The 19,142-nt window shown below is 36.8% G+C and overlaps 1 protein-coding gene across 2 annotated transcripts; it reads left to right on the forward strand.

Annotated features, from left to right (window-relative positions):
- The first annotated feature begins 12,742 nt into the window (after positions 1-12,742).
- LOC141619764 (phenylacetaldehyde reductase-like) lies at positions 12,743-14,809 on the forward strand. 2 transcript variants are annotated; one of them, XM_074436784.1, is made up of 6 exons: positions 12,743-12,947; positions 13,298-13,467; positions 13,577-13,768; positions 13,866-14,028; positions 14,146-14,284; positions 14,421-14,668. In XM_074436784.1, exons 1-6 carry the CDS (start codon positions 12,830-12,832, stop codon positions 14,563-14,565), a joined length of 927 nt encoding a protein of 308 aa, XP_074292885.1. In that variant the 5' UTR covers positions 12,743-12,829; the 3' UTR covers positions 14,566-14,668. The 2 variants fall into 2 exon arrangements, with proteins under 2 accessions (XP_074292885.1, XP_074292884.1); XM_074436783.1 differs by having other exon boundaries at positions 13,866-14,284; positions 14,421-14,809.
- Positions 14,810-19,142: the final 4,333 nt, after the last annotated feature.

A 19,142-nucleotide genomic window follows, 5' to 3' on the forward strand; every position in this document is an offset into this window, starting at 1 on the left:
CTCGGCTTTTGATCATGTGTTGCCTTTCACTACTCCAGCCTTTTGTAGAGAGATAAGGTCGTATTCTTTTGGAGTGAAACTGATATGAATTGAATTGAATTGAATTTATAGAATCTAAACTTAAACATATAGGATCTGAATTGAACTGATAGGATCTGAACAACTTAACTTAAATTAAGTGACGTATAGGATATTAACTAAACTTATAAGATCTTAACTGAACTGAAATTATAGGATCTAAACTTATATGATCTGAACTGAACTGAACTTATAGGATCTAAAATGAACTTAAATTAAGTGACTTTAAGTCCAAAAAAACAGAACCTTAATAACATTTTTCAGCTTTCTTATATCTTATATAAAAAGAGAATAGGGGGTTTGGCTATGGCTATTTTGACACGGCCTGTACCCTTTGACTCTACCATTATTTACAGTCATGCCACTTTAGTGTTATTTTTCTGATGCATTCCACAGTTCCACCGCCTTCAACTTCTTATTCCATCTTCTCCATCATTCTTTAAAAAATTCTCCATCAGTCTTATTTTTAAATGGAAACAAATTTGCCATTACTGAAATAAATTATCTTATATCTTACTCATCGCCATCGCCATCAGCAACTTTCCTTTAACGATATGTCGCTCTTTCAATACCAGAGTCATTACCAATTCATTTTCTGTGTGTCCCTATTCTTCGACTTCTTGTTTTTCCAATTACTGTTTTCTTTTTTTATGATTAATTCAACTTTTGTCATTACATTTGTGGGATGACTTAATTTATTGTTTTCGAACCCACTATTTCATATAGGAAAAGCTGAAATTTGGGCGTTTTTCTGCCTTTTGTTATTTGTGATTTTAATTAATCAAAATTGTGAGGTATATCAATAGTAATGTGTTTTGGAATTTTGTTTATGTTGATTTTGAGTATTTTTTTTTTAACGGAACTGCTCACCAGATGTTTGATGAATTGCAAAAACTAAAACTCGAATGCTCTTTCTTTCGTATAATGTGTTTTTTTTCATAGACTATTTTTTTTTTTTTTTTTTTTTTTTTTTTTTTTTGGTGACGAGGAGGTTGGATCCTCCCTGGATCAGACCCCACCCGCTAGGCGCCTGTACCATGTGAGTTCTTTCCCGCGGGGATTATTCCCTCTCCGGGCGTCAGGTCCCCAGGAAAGTGTTCATCTAGGGAATCGAACCCAGGACCTCGCAATTCCTCCTTAGGAGGCTTTGAGGTTACCCTGAAATTCCACTAGACTCACACATCTTGGGTTCCATAGACTATTTTCTTTAAGGCGTTTATGTTATAATCCTTTGCGTTAATAGCTAATTTTATGATGAATGATTTATTATGATGAAACGTTTAATGTATCGAAACACAACTGGTAAATTAGACTTCTATATGGAAGACTAGCACAGTCTACCGATTCGTTTTTGCTACTTTCTACATTATATTTTATATTGTCCAATTTTTAAGGCTCCGAATTTGCTTTGTTAGAAAGTTGGCATGGGTGTTTTTGGGATTAGAGGTGTAATAATGTGAGTAAAGCAGTCAGAGTTGCTCTTCCCAACGATGAAAATTCTTAAATTTTTGGATAAGTCTGCTTTCTCAAATATTTAAAATGTCCGACTTGCGTGAATTTGTTGAAGATTTAACCCAACAACAAATTGTCGATGCGGTTTTTTATGCTTATCTAGCTTTTTTGTTTACCTTATGTCTATGCTAAACTGGTTAGTTTAGCTTATGGTATTGGCTGCGCTATTGTGTAGTAGACAATGTATTATATTGTTTACACCATTTAGTTGCTTCAAGTGGTAGTTTGTATTGCTTCTGAAAAACTCTACACGAAATGTTTACATCATGGTAGTTTTATATTTTTTGTGATATACTATCGATTTAGTAAGTTCAGTATAAATTGGTACGAACCCTCAGTAGTGGAAAGATGGTTTATTGCTTGGTTGATGGATGTAATGCAGATTTTAGTAAATGTCGGGACTACCATCTACGCCACAAAGTTTGTGAAATGCACTCCAATACTTCAAGGACTACCATTGGAGGTAATGAACAAAGCTTATGTCAGAAATGCAGCAGGTAATGACATAGTGACTGATGAGTTAAGGGGATTTTTATTATATGGTGCACGGAGTCGATTCTTTGCTTTCGTGTCGTCCATCTATGCGTTTAGATTATTTTTTGCTATCTTTGTTGCCTCTCCCAAAAAAATTAGTCCTTATGAATGTAGGAATTTTACAATTTCGTTTAAGCAGGGGAAAACTGAAAACTGGTAAAGAAAGGGGAAGATGGTCCTTGATCCTTACACCGTTTTAAATACATAGTAGAATTTCTTTCACTAATTCATTCATTTTGTCTCCAATATACTCGTCCCTATCACATTCGCCTCCTTTCTCTTCCCCATTTCTTTGTCATTCAGATTTGGATTATTTCACATCTTTTTTTCAAATTGCTAATGTTGTTGATGCTTATCATTATGCTGCTGCCGTAGTTGAAAAGATTTCATTATGCTTGTCATTATGCTGTTGTTACATGTTTGAGGGCCTCAGAGTTTTATGTTTCAAACCTGAGTGGTAGCGAGTACTATCTATGGACTTCTTACTGTATTGAGTCTATAGTTGGTATGATCTGCAGATACGGAGTATGTGGTAAGAGTAGGTGACTTTGTTTCGTATTCAAACAAATATCAAGAGTGTGTGAGATATGAGTTTGAACTCTTGTGTGCTTGTAAGAGGGCTACTTGCTCCCCCTCCTTTGTATAGGGCTACATCTTACCTCTTGCAGTTGTTGTCCTCGTATCTTCATAGAACTCATTGTTTGGCTCTAATTAGTGTCTTGTAGCTGACAAATTCGAAACTGACCTGAGTTAGGAAGTTTGGTTACACTTGGCAGTTTATCCTTTCTACTTCTTTTATCTACTCAATTTTGTTTGATATTACTGATTTGTCGTATGCCCTATCTCACTACTATCATCTCTGAGACATAGTAATCTTTTAGACAAGATAACTGCAATAGTTGTAAGCGTAGATATACGGTCGATTTATATGAGTTCATTTTTCTGTGGAAAATAAGTAATGGTATTTAACAATCGCATATCCCAACACTTGCTCTTTATTTCAGCATTCTTGGATTACTTCAACATTCCATACAAAGTTGTGGAGGTCCATCCTTTCAGCAAGAAGGAGATCAAGTGGTCTGAATACAAGAAGGTCCCTATACTGACTGTTTAGGGTGAACCGTTGGTGAATTCATCACGTTTTCAGCCCTATATTCCATAAGTATTCATGGGACGCAATAAGTATTCATGGGACGCAATAAGTTTAGTATTATTCCCACTACAATTCGTCGATATAGTGTATCGTCATCGGTACAAGCGTTTAATGCCGCGTGCGAAGCCGCGGGTTTCTGACTAGTCCTACAAAAACATAAATAAGCACAAAGTACTCTCTGTACCAGTCATTTCTTTTTCTTTTTCTTTTTGGGTGTCTTAGTAAATTATTGTCCTTTCTATTTTGAGAATAAACTTGATAAACAATTTGATCATTCAGCCTCAATTTAGTCCACTTGTCATTTAGTAATTGGTCATCTCTACTTTCTTTGATCTTTGTGCCAAAACAAGAGGACAACAACTGACCGGAACAGAAAGAGTATTACTTAAGACTGTCTTAAATTAAGATGTTGTGAGAGATCTTACCATAAAACGGCCTTAAACAAGACCTACTAACTAGCAAAAATGAACTAATGATACAACTGTTAGAGTAACTCCAATGGTTTGCTTAAAGGACTTGCTTACAATATTTGAAAAATTGAGACTTGCTTGCAATATTTGTAAAATTAAAAGCAAGTAACTTATCATTGGAGTAATAAATAATTAGTGTAGCTTATGAGCATTGTAGCTCTACCAAGCATGTAGCTTGGATTTAAAAAAAATAAAAAGTAAGTTTTTTATTAGAGGAAATTTTTTAATGTCGGACACGTAAAGGCATAAAGATAAAAAGTATTGTAGCCAACCATTGAAACGCTATGTAGTCGAGGAATAAATTAGTTTAAAAAACCGACTTAGCAAATTAAGCTACCCTATTTTGTGTTTGTCCATTGGAGATATATTTATATCAACTACGGAGTAATATTTAGCCACTAAAATAACTAATTAGACCCACTAAATCACTAAGAGTAAGTCCAATGGTAGACTATTTGCTACTAGTTTGATAAATACACATCATATTTTAAGCCAAAACAATTTTAAGCCACCATATTATTCCAATGGTTTAGCTATTGGTTGATTTTAAGTTGTGGGTCACTTTAAGCTACTAGTTTCATGAGGCTTGTTGCTTAAACAAAGTCATTCTACATGAAATTGCAAGTAAGTCCTTATGCTAAACCATTGGACTTGCTCTTAATAAAGAGGTTTATTATGCACTAACAACCCCACTAATTATGAGAAAACTATTTCAATTAAAACCGTAATTAAAGTGACGGTTAAAAGCTTAATACCCAATTATTGTATCTTATTCTCGATCAATAGTTATCTATTGCTTTTGGCATAAAGATTAAAGAAATAAATATGGGTGAATTTCGAACCCACAAATCACTTAACCAGTTAACCCCACATACACATGAAAAATAGCCACAAAAGATTATCAAAAATGGAAATAAATAACAATTCATTAAACACCCAAAATGAAAATAGATAACTATTAACTGGACGGAGAGAGTTTACATTAAAAACTACACAAATTTTGAACCATTGCTCAACAAGTTGCTCGCAACCTCTCTTAACTGTGTAATTGTTATTTACGAAAATTGAAAATGTTTACTAATTAACCATCAGTCCGTCTTATTATAGACGGCCACTATCCGTCAGGCGTCTATAACTATAGACAGATAGTGACCCTCTCACAAAATTAAAGTGAGAGGACAAGTGGGGGTATTCATTTCCCACCCACTTGCATTACCCACTTTAATTTGCAAAAGAGACACTATTCGTTTATAGTTATAGACGGATAATGTCCGTTTATAATAAGAATCTGTGATTAACCATTTACCTTTATAAAAACCCCTCCACAACAATAAGAATTACTGCATAGTAGTGTGCATACTCAACTTGCTTTTGGCGGTAAGCTTAGATGAATGAGTAAGTCTTGCTTAAAACGGGTCGGATTTTAAGACGGGTCGTTGTGTGAGAGGAAATGGGTAGAGGGGACAAAGGTGGGACCCCCCATGTGCTTCTCCACTCACCCTAAATGGGTATTTTGTGAGAGAATATGGTATCCGTCTTATTAATAAGACGGATACCTTGGTCTGAAATAAGAATTGGGGTAGATGAATAGATGCTCGACGTTGAGTTTTTTCATGAACATAATGATGACTATAATTTATTACGATGGGACTTCTTGATAGTTGCATAACTGCATGCAGATAGTCTCAACTCTCAAGGAACGCCGTCGCCTACAGCCTACTATTGCTAATGCAATGCCCCCACCAATTACGATTTGACCTAATAGAACATCAATAAATCTAGGTCCCTAATTTAAAACTGGTCAAATACATACTCCCTCTATACCACACCAATGGTAACATTGAGAATCTTGGCACTATTCATGGTCGTAGGGAATCTTTGATATTATTCTTAATCTATAAGACAAAATATAGTCATGTGAGATCTTGTTTGATTTATCGTCATGAATGCTATAAGAATATCAATTTTTTCTAATTTTTAATAATGTGTAACTAAAGATATTCACGTTGCAAAACGTGTCTCGACAAGTGTGAAAAAGTCAATGTTACCATTGGTGTGGTATGGAGGGAGTATCAATTTATATCAATTTGTATATATATAAATGTAAAAATATTTTGTGTCATCATACAACTAAAGGTAATTCACCACAGATAATACATTAATACTCTCTCTTATTCTCTAAGATCTTCCATATTTCCTAAAACGACAAATTTACTAAAATCGTCCACTTTCCTTATTTCTCTAATATATTTTGTTATAATAACTCATAACCCACATTCTCTCTTACTTTCATTTACATCCACATATCACCATTCCACTAAATTCTACCCAAAAACAACTGTGGAATAACTTAGTGAATAAAAGAGGGAGTATTATAAAGCCTTCAGTGTAAGGAGTATGGTCCTCTCGAAGGATATACGAATTTTTCATATGAATGCATTTTGAAAAGTAATATATTTGTCATATGTTATTTACAGAAGTGGTATGATATATAGTTGACACACCTGAGCTTGTAGAATGACGTCGTTGCTCGTCTCTTCCTTTCACTCTTTCCTGTAAAGATTAACAAACTGAGGACTCGGCTTGGGGCCAAGCGTACTCACTCCGACGCTCAAGTCAGTAAACTTAGAGAGATAAGTTGTATGTTACTTGGCAAAGTATATTGTAGAGAGATAAGGGAGATTATACCAGATTATTGGATTGTGAGATTATTAGATGATTTTCGGATTGATTAGCGATCCTTTTCTCAATGAGAGATGCGGAGTATTTATAGACTTTCACCTTTTGTCACGTAGTGGCCAAATGACGTAGCAGGTGGAAAGACCGTTTTACCCTCGGTCGGGTGACCCATGGCAGGCCGGCAGGCCTGGTTGACTCCATGTCGAGGGGACTGGATGTGAGTACACGGATATGTCTCTCGGCCGGCTAGTTGCCGAACCGAGACCCAAGTGACAGGCCGGCATGCTTCGTCGGCTAGGCCGTCCTTCTTGTTGACTTGTTGTCTTTTAGCCTTGACCTTGGTCAATATGTTGACTCGGTCAGCGGGTGCAGAATATGCCCCATCATTTGCCCCCAACGTAGTCTATGTCGTGGTATGGACTCCGATGCGTGTTGAGCGTATATTCTGCGCATGTCGAACTTCTTCCTCGGCTTGGTTCTGTTTCTTGGTCCTGTTCAGGCCGTACCATATCTCCCCTCCACATTGTTGTGTAATGGACATCAAATGTGGAAAAGGAAATGGCGCTGGCCGAGACCAAGGTTGAGAGTGCCGTGTGCTTTTGATTGCCCCCGGCCGGTGCTACCAATCTTGGTTGATCAGCTGGCCGTTTGCAAGTAAATACCAAGGAGCGTGTCAAAGAAATTTGGTTACTGTTATGTCGATTGACATTCCGTGGCTGCATGCTTGACACGTGGCCTGGTGTCGGTTGGTGGACGCTTCATGGGCTTTGCTCTGATTGGTCCACTGAATGGGCTTTGCTCTATAAATAGAGCAGTGTGCCCTTCATTTTGACCATCAAACTTCTTTTTTTCAAAAAATTTCTTTTTTCTAGTTTTCAAAGAGTTTTCTCTCTCTATTCTTCGAAGCGTTACCCGACGTAACACTTTTTTCCAAGGTAAACAAACAAAATTTTCCCAACTTTTATTTGTTAAGTATTTGTTGTCACCATGTCTTCTGCTGATGCTCAACCCAGTACCTCTGCGCCGGGGGGCGAACCGTCGCGTCCTAATTAAGACGAATAGGGCCATCTTAAATGAAAATTTGTGATAAAACATCGTTGGATGTTGTTATAATCGCGCTTCCTATTAAATTTAATAGTTAATCTTACTTAGGATAGAAATATTTATTTTATTCTTAAAACAATACTAATTACCGAGTATTACTCCCTAGTGCGTACCATATAGTGAGTATACGATAGTAAAGCTAAGATAAACTTTACCTAGACCCCAAACATGTCTTATCAAATACTCACTTCTATTCACAAGAACCCTCCCTTTTAAAAGGACACGCAATTTAAAGGAAGAATTATTTTCTTGTAAAGTATTGTGGTAGTAAAAGGTAATTGGAGAGAGGGGATATATTATTGTGGGGTAAGATGATTAAAATAAGTATTGTTGTGGGTTAATGTGATTAAAATAAGATAAAGTATAAGTATTATGGGGTATTGTTGTGAGGTGAGGTGATTAAAATAAATATAAAATTTTACTAGATAAGAAAATGGGGAGAGTTATATGAATAGATGAAAAAGAAAAGGGGAGACTTATTAGGAATAAGAGGGAGTAGTATTTAATCTATTTTAACAGTAAAACGAATATCTACCATATATCATAAAAAAAAATTGTGTAAATAAAAATAGCTAGATGAACACAAATTCTTGTTTGTGACGGCACATACCCGTCACTCTTGAGTGACGGATATCATTTTACCTCACAAAGTACCCACTTTTTTTTTCTCTGCAACACTATTTATGTGGTCCCCTTTCTCCACTAACACATTTTGTTACCATTTTAACTCACAAAATATCCGCCACAAATGGTAACCCGTCACAAGGAAGACCAATTGCTAGATGAATTACGGACAGAGTTGTACGTAGAAAGTCGTAAAGTAGTAAGAGAGTCCTAGAGAATGATACTCCTAAAAGATATTATCACGTCATCTTGAAATAATGCATAAAAAATTCAATAGCAACGAAATTCATAGCCGTAAATTGAAAAATATAGAAGGAACAATTAAGTAATTACATAACAGAGATGATAGAAATGATGAAGGTGGAGCAAGCACCAACGGGGAAAGACTCGTCACATCTAATTCCATATCTAATTCCATGGCCTTCACCTTTCTTGTTGCAATACCCTGGATAATCCCACTTATTAAATTCAGTTTCCACGACATACTCCATACCTGCCTCTCTTGCCAATTCTCTAATGTTCCAACGATCAAACGGATACGCCGTCTTGTGGGTGATGTGTATCTGCCCCTCGTAACTCACTAGCTCGTATGCGTTTTCCAAAAAACCCCTTACCAAGTCTCGATGGAGCCTAAAAAATAAACAAATATCATATGGTAATTAAGAAAATGTTAGCCATCTTTTATTGATAATATACTGTATATAAAAAAAAGACAATAATAAGTGATTTTACGTGGATTGTTTATAATTAATTAATTAGTGACAATTAAATTAACTTTGTATGGAGTAACTTGTAAGTAGTACCGAGTAATATTTTAGAATAATGAAAAACGACGATATGGAAAATTGAAGACAATAACGTGAAAACAATGTTGTCTTAAAATAGCATGACTCCTCATTGTATGAGCATCGACTTCGTGCAAGACGATGCAACCCTTTTCCTCAAGGACTTCTATATTCCTTTTCGCATTAGCATACCTCTCTATTACCTGACCTGCAACAACATATATATATATAAATTATAAAGAACGTCGTCTGTCAAGGGATGACATTGTAATTATAAACGAAAGTAGAGAAGAAACATACTATAGGAGTCAAGCGATCGAGGTGGCAAACAAGTTAGAAGCATTTCCGAAAGCATTAGCTAAGCAGGTAGCGAAAGAGAAATCACCCTCGCCAACTAGCAATATCTTATCGCTACTACGGTAATGCATTGTGATTCTTTTTACCTTGTTTTTTTATCTTTTATCTTCAACTTATTTTCAATGTCTAACACTAGATCAGTAACATTGTCCATTTTCTTTTTCCATTATCTTCTACTCCGTACCTTCTAATCCCAAATATTTTGCTATTTTATACACAAATTGTTGTATGATTAAATGCAAATCAATTATTAACATTTTTCACCTTCCAATAAGCTTTGGAAATATACGTCAAGTAATGCATGTCACCTACTTTTACTGTATTATAATTGTGTGATTCTTCGTTTTCCTATGTATAGTGCCCGTATAAATCGTACTCTCTTCATTCAACTTAACACTGCATATGTTGTACACTATTCACAAGTGAATGTTTAATTTCAATTTTATCTTAATACGTAAGTGAAAATATATACATGTAGGTCTTATTTGCTTCGTTTTTAGGACTACATTAAAAATATATACGAGTAGCTTTTATAATTTTTGCAAATACATAGTTAAAGATATTTACATAAAACACGTGTTCAAACGTGAAAAAACAAATGTGTAGTATGGAGTTAAATGGAGGAAGTATATCCGTCATCATTTCCAATTTTCCACGAACAGAGTAAGAGCATGTACATTGAAGATGATGGTTTGATCCTCTTATTTTCTCTCTTTCATTCTATATTTTTGACACATCACACCCTCTCTCATATACCCTACTTTCCACTATCTTCTTCTCTTCCTCTATTTTTGCCCACATCAAAGATGATCCTATCTTCCTCTCCTCTTTCACCTTTAAAGTAACTCCACTACAATTTTTATCTCTTATTTGGCACAAGGGCCAAGACATGAACATCCTCCAAAAATAGAGGAAGACATCATCTTCCTCTTTAAAGAGGATGCTAAGAGTATGTACCCACATTGAAGAGGATATCCTCTTAGATGATAGAGAGTGCTAAGAGGATGATCCATCCTCTTCAACGTGGTGCTCTAATATTTCTCTCAACACAAATTCATTTTAAGGGGACATATTGATTAATTGTATAAGTTCCAAGATACTATGTCTCGTTGTCTCCTACTTTTTTTCTCTGTAATTCAATTCAATCGAGCTAGTATAAAATTTTCATACTGTGAGGGCCATATATTATTATACCACAAATTCTTATTTGAGACCGTTATATCCGTCTGAAATGGTTAAGACGGATACCATTTCCTCTCACAAAAAACCCATTTAGGTGTGAGTGGGAAAGCACATGGGGGTGTCCCACCACCCATGTGCTTCTCACTTGTGAGAGGTCTTATTGCAGTCTGAAATAAGGCGGTCTGAAGCAAGACGGACTGTTATTATACCGGTTGATGTGCTTTTGAGCTTTTCATACAGTGGTGTTGTTACTACTATGCTCATTGGATCTTGGATTTCAATCCCAAAAATGGTGGAAATTCAACAACATAATCTTTTGAATTAGAGTCCGACTTGACCTAAACTGTCTTAAATCGGTTTTCAGGTTGAAAATCGTCGACTTATAATGATTAAATATATAGTGTAACATTCATCTATATTTTTTAAGAGGGTTAAATGATATTTTCATGGGAAATTGTAATATCTCATCACTTTTACTTTTCTTCACAAAAAATACATTTAATACTTTCCTATTTTAGCTTCTTATCCTATGCATAGTGGGCATAGGATAGAAAAACCGTTTTTAAAATTTAAAACAATCCCTTGAATTTTCATGAATCTTACACTAGTACTCCCTCCTATTCTTAGAGCATCCGCAAAGGTGAGGCTCCCCATATCTTCTCTTTCCTTTTCTTATTCGTCCACCTCATTTCCCACTAACTTTTCCATTTACCCTCCCCATTTCATAATTACATTTATGCAATAATGGGGTTCCCCAATTCACACACAAAAATTTGGGAACCTCCCCAAAAGTAACACAAATTGCCTTACTTTTTTTTTGGAGAGCTCCTCTAAAAACAGTGGAACCTCAAATGTTGGGGAGCTTTGTGCAACAATGAGGAGCCCCATATCAGGAGAGAGAGGACATATGGGGAGGCACCTCCCCACCTTTGCGGATGCTCTTAATAACCCTCCTCTTTTAGGGAGGGCACGAGAATTAAGGGAGGGGAGTATTATAGGGTAAAATATTGTAATGGGGTAGGAGATTGGAGAGAGGGAAGATATTATGTGATTAAAATAAGTATGGTTGTAGGGTAAGGTAATTAAAATAAGTATTGTTGTGGGGTAAGGTGATTAAAATAAGATAAAGTATGAGTATTGTGGGGTATTGTTATGGGGTAGGGTGATTAAAATAAGTATAAAATTTTACCAAATAAGGAAATGGGGAGAGTATTGTGAATAAACGAAAAAGGAAATAGGGATAGTTATTTAGAATAGGAGGGAGTATTAATTAATTTTATTTAGTTCCAAGAAATGTCTCATTCATACTATTTCCCATTTTACCCCTAAAGCAAAAAGTAACATATTAAGATTTAAGATTACTTTTACATAGGATCAAGCAAGTGGAAGGAACAAACAAAGTTAAGCCATAAAAATGGTCACATAAAACTGATTGAAGGTTTCAGACAGAATAATCCATGTATAAATGAGAATAAGTGAGCTAATTTAACATGCGCAATCCTTATTAAAATAGGATGGGGCGGGGTTTTGGAAGCTACACCGTAACTTTTTGTGAAAGGTTACCCCTTTAATTATTTCACAAATTCTCATTTGTTACGGCCGTATCCGTCGTAAACTTGCAACGAGTCAAGTATTACCCATATAAGGTAGATAAGACAAAAGCAGAATGTTTAGGAAGTAACAATTTGTTTTGTCTTATCTACCTACCTGAATATTACTTGACCCGTTCGCAAGCTTGTGACGGATATGTCCGTCACAAGAGAGGTTTGTTGTAATTTTTAAAGGTTCCGATATTTTTCTTAACATGTACGGAAATAATTATGTAGTACTTCGTATTTATCATTTTTGTAAACTCTATATATTATTCCTTCTGTTTTATTACTCATATTTGTTTAATTTTGATTTTGTGACAAAGATTAAAAAAATAGGAAAGGAGACCATTTATGATGATAATAATGTATATTGTATAATAAATGGATTATAATAAATATATATGATCAAATTACTCTTAAATATAAAAAATATAAACAAATAATTGAGATAATTTAAAATAAAATAAATAAACAAATATGGCCGACTTATACGAGTCATACCGTACGTACGAGCCACTAGTAACTCATTTTGGTCCAATAATAAAAAGTCAAACTGTGTGGGTGGTCCAAAGACGCACCGTCAGTATTTAGTAAGCAACTACGTCAGTGTAGCCCTCTCGATGATCGAGTATAATAATCAGATTAATGACACACACTTATAGTGAATCAATCAAACAAAACCAGAAGAAGAAGTGAGCAAAGTATAAATACAGTAACTAAAAAAAAAGAGAGAATAATTAATTATACACAAAAAGAGAAATGAGTGGGGAAGGGAAGGTGGTGTGCGTGACAGGTGCATCAGGTTATATTGCTTCTTGGCTCGTCAAGTTTTTACTCCTCCGGGGTTATACTGTTCATGCTGCTCTTCGTTCTCCAGGTACTCTTTTCTCTTTATTCTTTTATTATTATTATTATTATTATTATTATTATTATTTAGTATGCCAACCCAATTATAGGATAAAGTCGTAGACAAGTTTGTATCCCAATTCCTATTGCCATAGTTTGATTACTATTGCAAATCATGATCATTTGGTTCAGTATCGGATTTTTTGTTCAAGATTATAACAACTCGTATTCAATTTATGTAATTTGTCAAAAAAAAAAAAAAAGATTTCATTGTTCAAGGAAACGCACCCTGTTAGCTACTTTTCATTTTAGAGGACTTTTGAAAATCAATGAACTAGAATTATTAACTCTTTATTTGGGGCAAATAAACAAAACAAACAGATGAAGCAAGCAAAACAAAACATTTAAGGGAATTAGAGGGAGCAAAGGAGAGACTTCACTTATTCAAAGCTGATTTACTGGAAGAGGGTTCTTTTGATGCTGCCATTTTTGGTTGTCACGCTGTTTTTCACACTGCTTCTCCTGTTATTTTCAATTTCCATGATCCTCAGGTTTGCCTTTATTTATCTCCTAAATTCTAGCTGCTACCAACTGTTTTTACCTCAAGCTGTGTGTGTATTGTTTTAATGCATCGTAGTGATCGTACTATGTTCGTTTCAGACTGATGTGCTTGATCCCGCAATCAAGGGAACGCTTAATGTCCTCACCTCCTGCAGCAAAGCACCTTCTGTCACTAGAGTTATTTTGACATCTTCAATTGCTGCAGTTGTACATTCAGAAAGACCTCGCTCTTCTCATGTGGTGGTTGACGAAACCTGGTTTTCTGATCCAGACTTCTGTAAGAAAAAGATGGTATGCCGGAGACATTAACTCACAGGTACTTGCCTTGACACCGCCTGTCTATCTGTACTAACCAGTACCTTTGTTTATGTAATTTGTTGGGTTACAGAAGTGGTATGCGCTATCAAAGACTTTGGCTGAAGAAGCAGCATGGAGATTTGCGAAAGAGAATAATATAGACCTGATCTCGATAAACCCAGGAGTGGTTCTAAGTCCTATGTTGCAGCCAACGCTTAATGAAAGTGTAGCTATAATAGCCAAACTAATCAATGGTACTCTATGTTTCTCCCATATTTTTCTTGCTTCGTGTTTTGATACTCATATTGAAACCCGTAAAACTTGGAATATGATTGGTGCAAATGCAACTTTTGATTGGGTTGATATCAAAGATGTGGCGATTGCACATATACTTGCATTAGAGGTCCCTTCAGCACAAGGGAGATACTGCCTAGTCGACACCGTTGCTCATATGTCTCAAATTGTGGAGATGTTGCGCCAGCTTTATCCTTCTCTGACGCTTCCAAATAAGTGAGTTATTGTTCTTTTCTTCTCTTACTAGTACAAAATAACAAGCATAATCAATCATATGACAACTTGATCCTTCTCTTTTCCTATATGTTACTATGATGCACACCTAATTCTATTCTATTAATAATAATTGTAGGTGTGCTGATGACAAACCTCTAGAGCCGACATACAAAATTTCCAAGGAGAAATCTCAAGGTTTGGGCATAGAGTATACTCCTACTAAAGTATCTCTCCGAGAAACCCTTGAAAACCTCAAGGCAAAGGGCTTTATCAGCCTCTAGCTAGGTCCTGTACTCTTGGTACAATGTCCAACATTGTTCACTGGAGGCTCATACGACACGTCCCAATCAATAGTGTAGTTAAGTTGCCCAAGTGTAATGGTGATACAAGTTGAAGTACTTTTCAGTGTTATTGTTACTATCATAAATTACATTTTGGTGAGAATTTCAGGAGATTTATGTTGGACCAGAATGTAACATCTCGTCTCCAGAAATGCCCGATTTATGTTAGTACGAATGGTTTTATTTTCTTGGTAATGTTTCATGTCGAGTTGGAATTATTAACCAACGTACTCCTCAAGCAACACCAATATCTTCATATCAATCCTTACCAAAACATATAGCAAAGTAAATATGTATATCTTATCAAATTAGGAAAATGTATATCTTGCATATCTTGTTTATACCCTAATGTCTCTCCTTGTACTCCTATAAATACTCATAACTTCCAATGTAATTTATACAAGCTTTTAACCTAAATATACAAGTCTTATATGGTATCAACGAGACCTTATCGATCCAACCTTCTCCGTCCTAAACGTCCCACCTTCAAACGCCCTTCACGCCACCTTCTCAACTCGTGTCCTTCCACAACAATGACCAACAACACCACCGAAACTTTGGTTCCTAACCCCCATGACAACACCAAACCCCTCACCTCGCTCAACCTCAACAATTGTGTCAAGTTGAATCCGCTCAACTACACGGCCTGGAGGTTCCAGTTAACCAACATCCTCTTTGGATTTAGTCTCCTTGGCTTTGTCCATGGCACCGAAACACCACCACCACAAACCATCAATGATGAAACCAAACAAGAAAAACCCAACCCGGCTTACCTCTCATGGTTAAAACAAGACGGGTTGATCCTTGGTGCTCTCATGGGCACCCTCACCACGGCTCTTCAACCACTTATTGTTCGGGCCAAAACCGCAAAAGAGGCTTGGGACATCCTTGCCAATACCTACGCCAACCCATCGAGGGCACATATCCTCCAATTAAAACAACGATTTGATTCCATCGTCAAAACAACGGACCAAAGTATCTCCGACTACATGAACTCAATAAAGGTTTGTGTAGATCAACTCGCCCTCATGGGCAAAATACTCGACCCCGAAGACATCATAGCCCAAGTTCTTAAAGGACTTGACTACGAAACCTATAAACCTGTCATTCAAACCGTTCGGGCTCGCGATACACCAATCACCTTCGAAGCCCTACACGAAAAGCTCCTTCAACACGACCTCCTCATCACCCACGACACCACACCAACCCACTTCCAACCCTCTGCCAACGCTGCATACCGCCACCAACCACACCAAAACCGCGGCTATTCCCGCTCTCAAAACCCACCCACCTACTCGCAAAACTCACCAAACCCGCAACAAACCAACTACAACAATGCTAACCCTCGTCCTTTCAAAGGACGATGCCAATGGTGTAGAGAAACGGGGCATGTAATTGCGAACTGTCCACTGTTCAGGAAGCTTTTCCCGAACATTGTTTTTCCCGAACCCAATTACCGCCAACACCACGGACAACCCCAAGCCCATCTCGCCAACTACGGCTCCCAACCAAACCAGAATTTCCTTATGGACAGTGGTGCTTCACATCACTTAACCCATGACCTCGACACCCTCGCATTCCACTCACCATATGACGGCTTAGATGACCTACTCATCGGTGACGGCTCCGCCCTCTCAATCGAGAATACAGGTTCGTTTACCATGAATAATTTACACTTCAATAATGTTCTTCATGTCCCTAAAATATCTCGTAACATTATCTCAATTTCGCAATTATGTGCCGATAATAATGCTTATGTCATTTTCTCACAAAATTTGTTTATTGTAAAGGAACTCAAAACCGGGAGAACGATCCTCCAGGGCCGAGCAACCAAGGGCATCTACGAATGGAGCCCAATTAAACCCGTCACTCTTGCTGCCGTCAAAGAAAAAGGAACCACGCCAATATCGTGGCACCATAAGTTCGGTCATCCCTCGTATGATGTAATCAAACTTATGAATAAAAGTTTACCAGATTTTAATTATTGTCCTGCATGCTGTGTTTCCAAAAGCAAGAAACTCCCCTTTTCCAATTCTTCATTACGTTCAACAGCTCCCTTAGACCTTCTATTTTCGGATTTATGGACTAGCCCAATCGCATCTCGAGACAACTATAAATACTACGTCATATTTGTCGATCACTATACCAAATACACTTGGCTATATCCGTTAAAACGCAAGTCCGAAACTACCATAGTATTTAATCAATTTAAAACCCTCGTCGAAAAATATTTTAATAAACCTATTAGACGCTTTTTCTCCGACAATGGTGGAGAATACATTAAATTAAACACCTCCCTTCTCAATGACGGAATTTCTCACTTTACAAGTCCACCACATACACCGGAACATAACGGTTATGCCGAACGTCGACACCGTCACATCGTCGAGACCGGTCTAGCTTTACTAAACCACGCAGCCCTACCGACTTCCTATTGGCCATTCGCCTTTAGTACCGCAACCTATCTTATAAATAGACTACCTACGAAAACCTTAAATGGAGATTCACCATACTTTAAATTACATAACATTAAACCCGACTACGACAAACTTCACAACTTTGGCTGTCTCTGTTATCCGTGGCTTCGACCGTATACGAAGCACAAATTAGAAAATCGATCCACAGCTTGTATTTTCATTGGTTATTCAAATACCCAAAGCGCGTATCACTGTCTCGACCCCTGTAGATACCCGTATCCGTCGATATTGGAATTTATAGAGAACCCGACAAACACCCGATGATGATAGGACACATGTATTCTTTAGTTGTCATTGTCATTATTTGGAGCTCGTTTTACGAGGTAGAATGGGCGTCGTCGATGAAGTATTTTATTAATTTAAATGATATTTAAATTAATGTTTTTTAGTGAGTTCATTTTATTAATTTAAATGATATTTAAATTAAAGCTTTTTAAAGTGATTTCAATTTAATTTATTTTATTTTGAATTTATTTTCCCAAGTTTATTTTATTGAAAATAAAATAAATATTCGATTTGAAAAATCATTTTGTGAATATATTTGATTTGAAAAGTCATTTATTTTAATGGGTTATTTGATTTGAAAAATCGATTTTAAAAGCGAAGAAAACTCGTTTCAACCGTGTGTTTTGAGCTCGATTTTAGCTCGGTTTTTTAGCCCGTTTCTTTTGTGAATTGGCACGAATCTCGAGTAAATCAACCAATCCATACCAATACCCATCCACCCTTGTTCGAACCCCCCATACCACGGCCCAAATTCTCGTCCCAAACCCCTCACAAGCAGCCCGCAACCAATGCAGCCCCCCCTGTTTTGGCAGCCAATTCGCGAGCCCAAACCCGCTCCAAACACTACCAAGACCCGTACCCATTAACCCTAACCCATACCCTAGTATCCTACCCATATTATCCTAACTTAACCACCAAGAAAACCCCCCTCAAACCCTCACAAAAATCCATGGACAGCAGCCATACGGGATTGAGCCCGACTGCCTCCTCCTCTCTTTTAACCTACTTTAACTCCTTATAAATACCCCCCCTTCACCATACATTCATTCCTCTAAGTTCTCCCTACATCCAACCATCACCCATAAGCTTTAAACCTCAGAAACAAACCCTAAACATTCTCCAAAAACCCTAAACAAAACCGACATACAAACTGAAACTGTTTGTGTGTCTTCTTCGAAATACAATTCGTTCCTCCATCAAACCTTCATCAAAACTCGAGTTTCTTGTTCCTAATTAACCACATAACATCCATCTACACATTAGACAAAGATTTACGAGCCAAATTGCCCTTGAGAGTACACGAAATCCCTCGAAAAACAGAGTGTTATACACTCTGCTTTTTGCGATTTCTTCTTGTCTGTCCAGTTCTGTTTGTGCTCGTTTTTCGTGCCCAATAACCCAAAACGAGCAGGGGTTGCTTTAAGATTCCTGTTCTCCTTTCTTTCTAGTTTTCAAAACATCTTTTAAATCGAATTTTCGTCGTGAAACGAGGGAGATATCACTGTTTTAAAATCGCTGTCCAGAAACTTTCCAAAACGCGCGTGTGCTTTGTTCTTCGTCGACGACGGCCTCTCGAGATAAAATCTACCTTCGATTACGACCCAAGACGGTGTCAACGATACATGTAGGTTGAGGGTGCATCAAATCCCCTTCTCTTTCCTTTTTTATTTCGTTTTTTTTATGCTTTTTTATAGCTTGTTTTTTTTTTGTTTGTTTTTTTGTTTGTTTATCGTTTGTTTTAAATTAACTATGAAACTAGTTAGTCCGAGTATGAGTTAAAGTACCACCATGAACACCCGCGTTGACTTGAGATGGGAAAAGAAACCGCTCCTTCTGTCGGTCGTACACCCCCGTCTCATTTACATATCCTCGTGTTCAAGGTAGGGCATAAATAAAACAAGTTTCTAACTTCGATCTCCGTTTTCTACCCCTTTTTGTTTCGGCCAAATCGATGGACCCTAGGACCCGTTGCATGTTAGTTTAACCTCTGATTGTTAACCTATGACGTATTTAGATGACCTTAATTTAATTTAA

This window comes from Silene latifolia, chromosome X (genome assembly GCF_048544455.1).
Source record: "Silene latifolia isolate original U9 population chromosome X, ASM4854445v1, whole genome shotgun sequence".
NCBI lineage: Eukaryota > Viridiplantae > Streptophyta > Magnoliopsida > Caryophyllales > Caryophyllaceae > Silene > Silene latifolia.

Excerpts from the sequence above, each read along its gene's own strand:
- LOC141619764 (XM_074436783.1), top strand. The coding sequence starts at position 12,830 with ATGAGTGGGGAAGGGAAGGTGGTGTGCGTGACAGGTGCATCAGGTTAT. Across the intron at positions 12,948-13,297 it reads TGCTGCTCTTCGTTCTCCAG|ATGAAGCAAGCAAAACAAAA; the intron begins GTACTCTTTTCT and ends CAAAACAAACAG. Across the intron at positions 13,769-13,865 it reads ACTTCTGTAAGAAAAAGATG|AAGTGGTATGCGCTATCAAA; the intron begins GTATGCCGGAGA and ends GTTGGGTTACAG.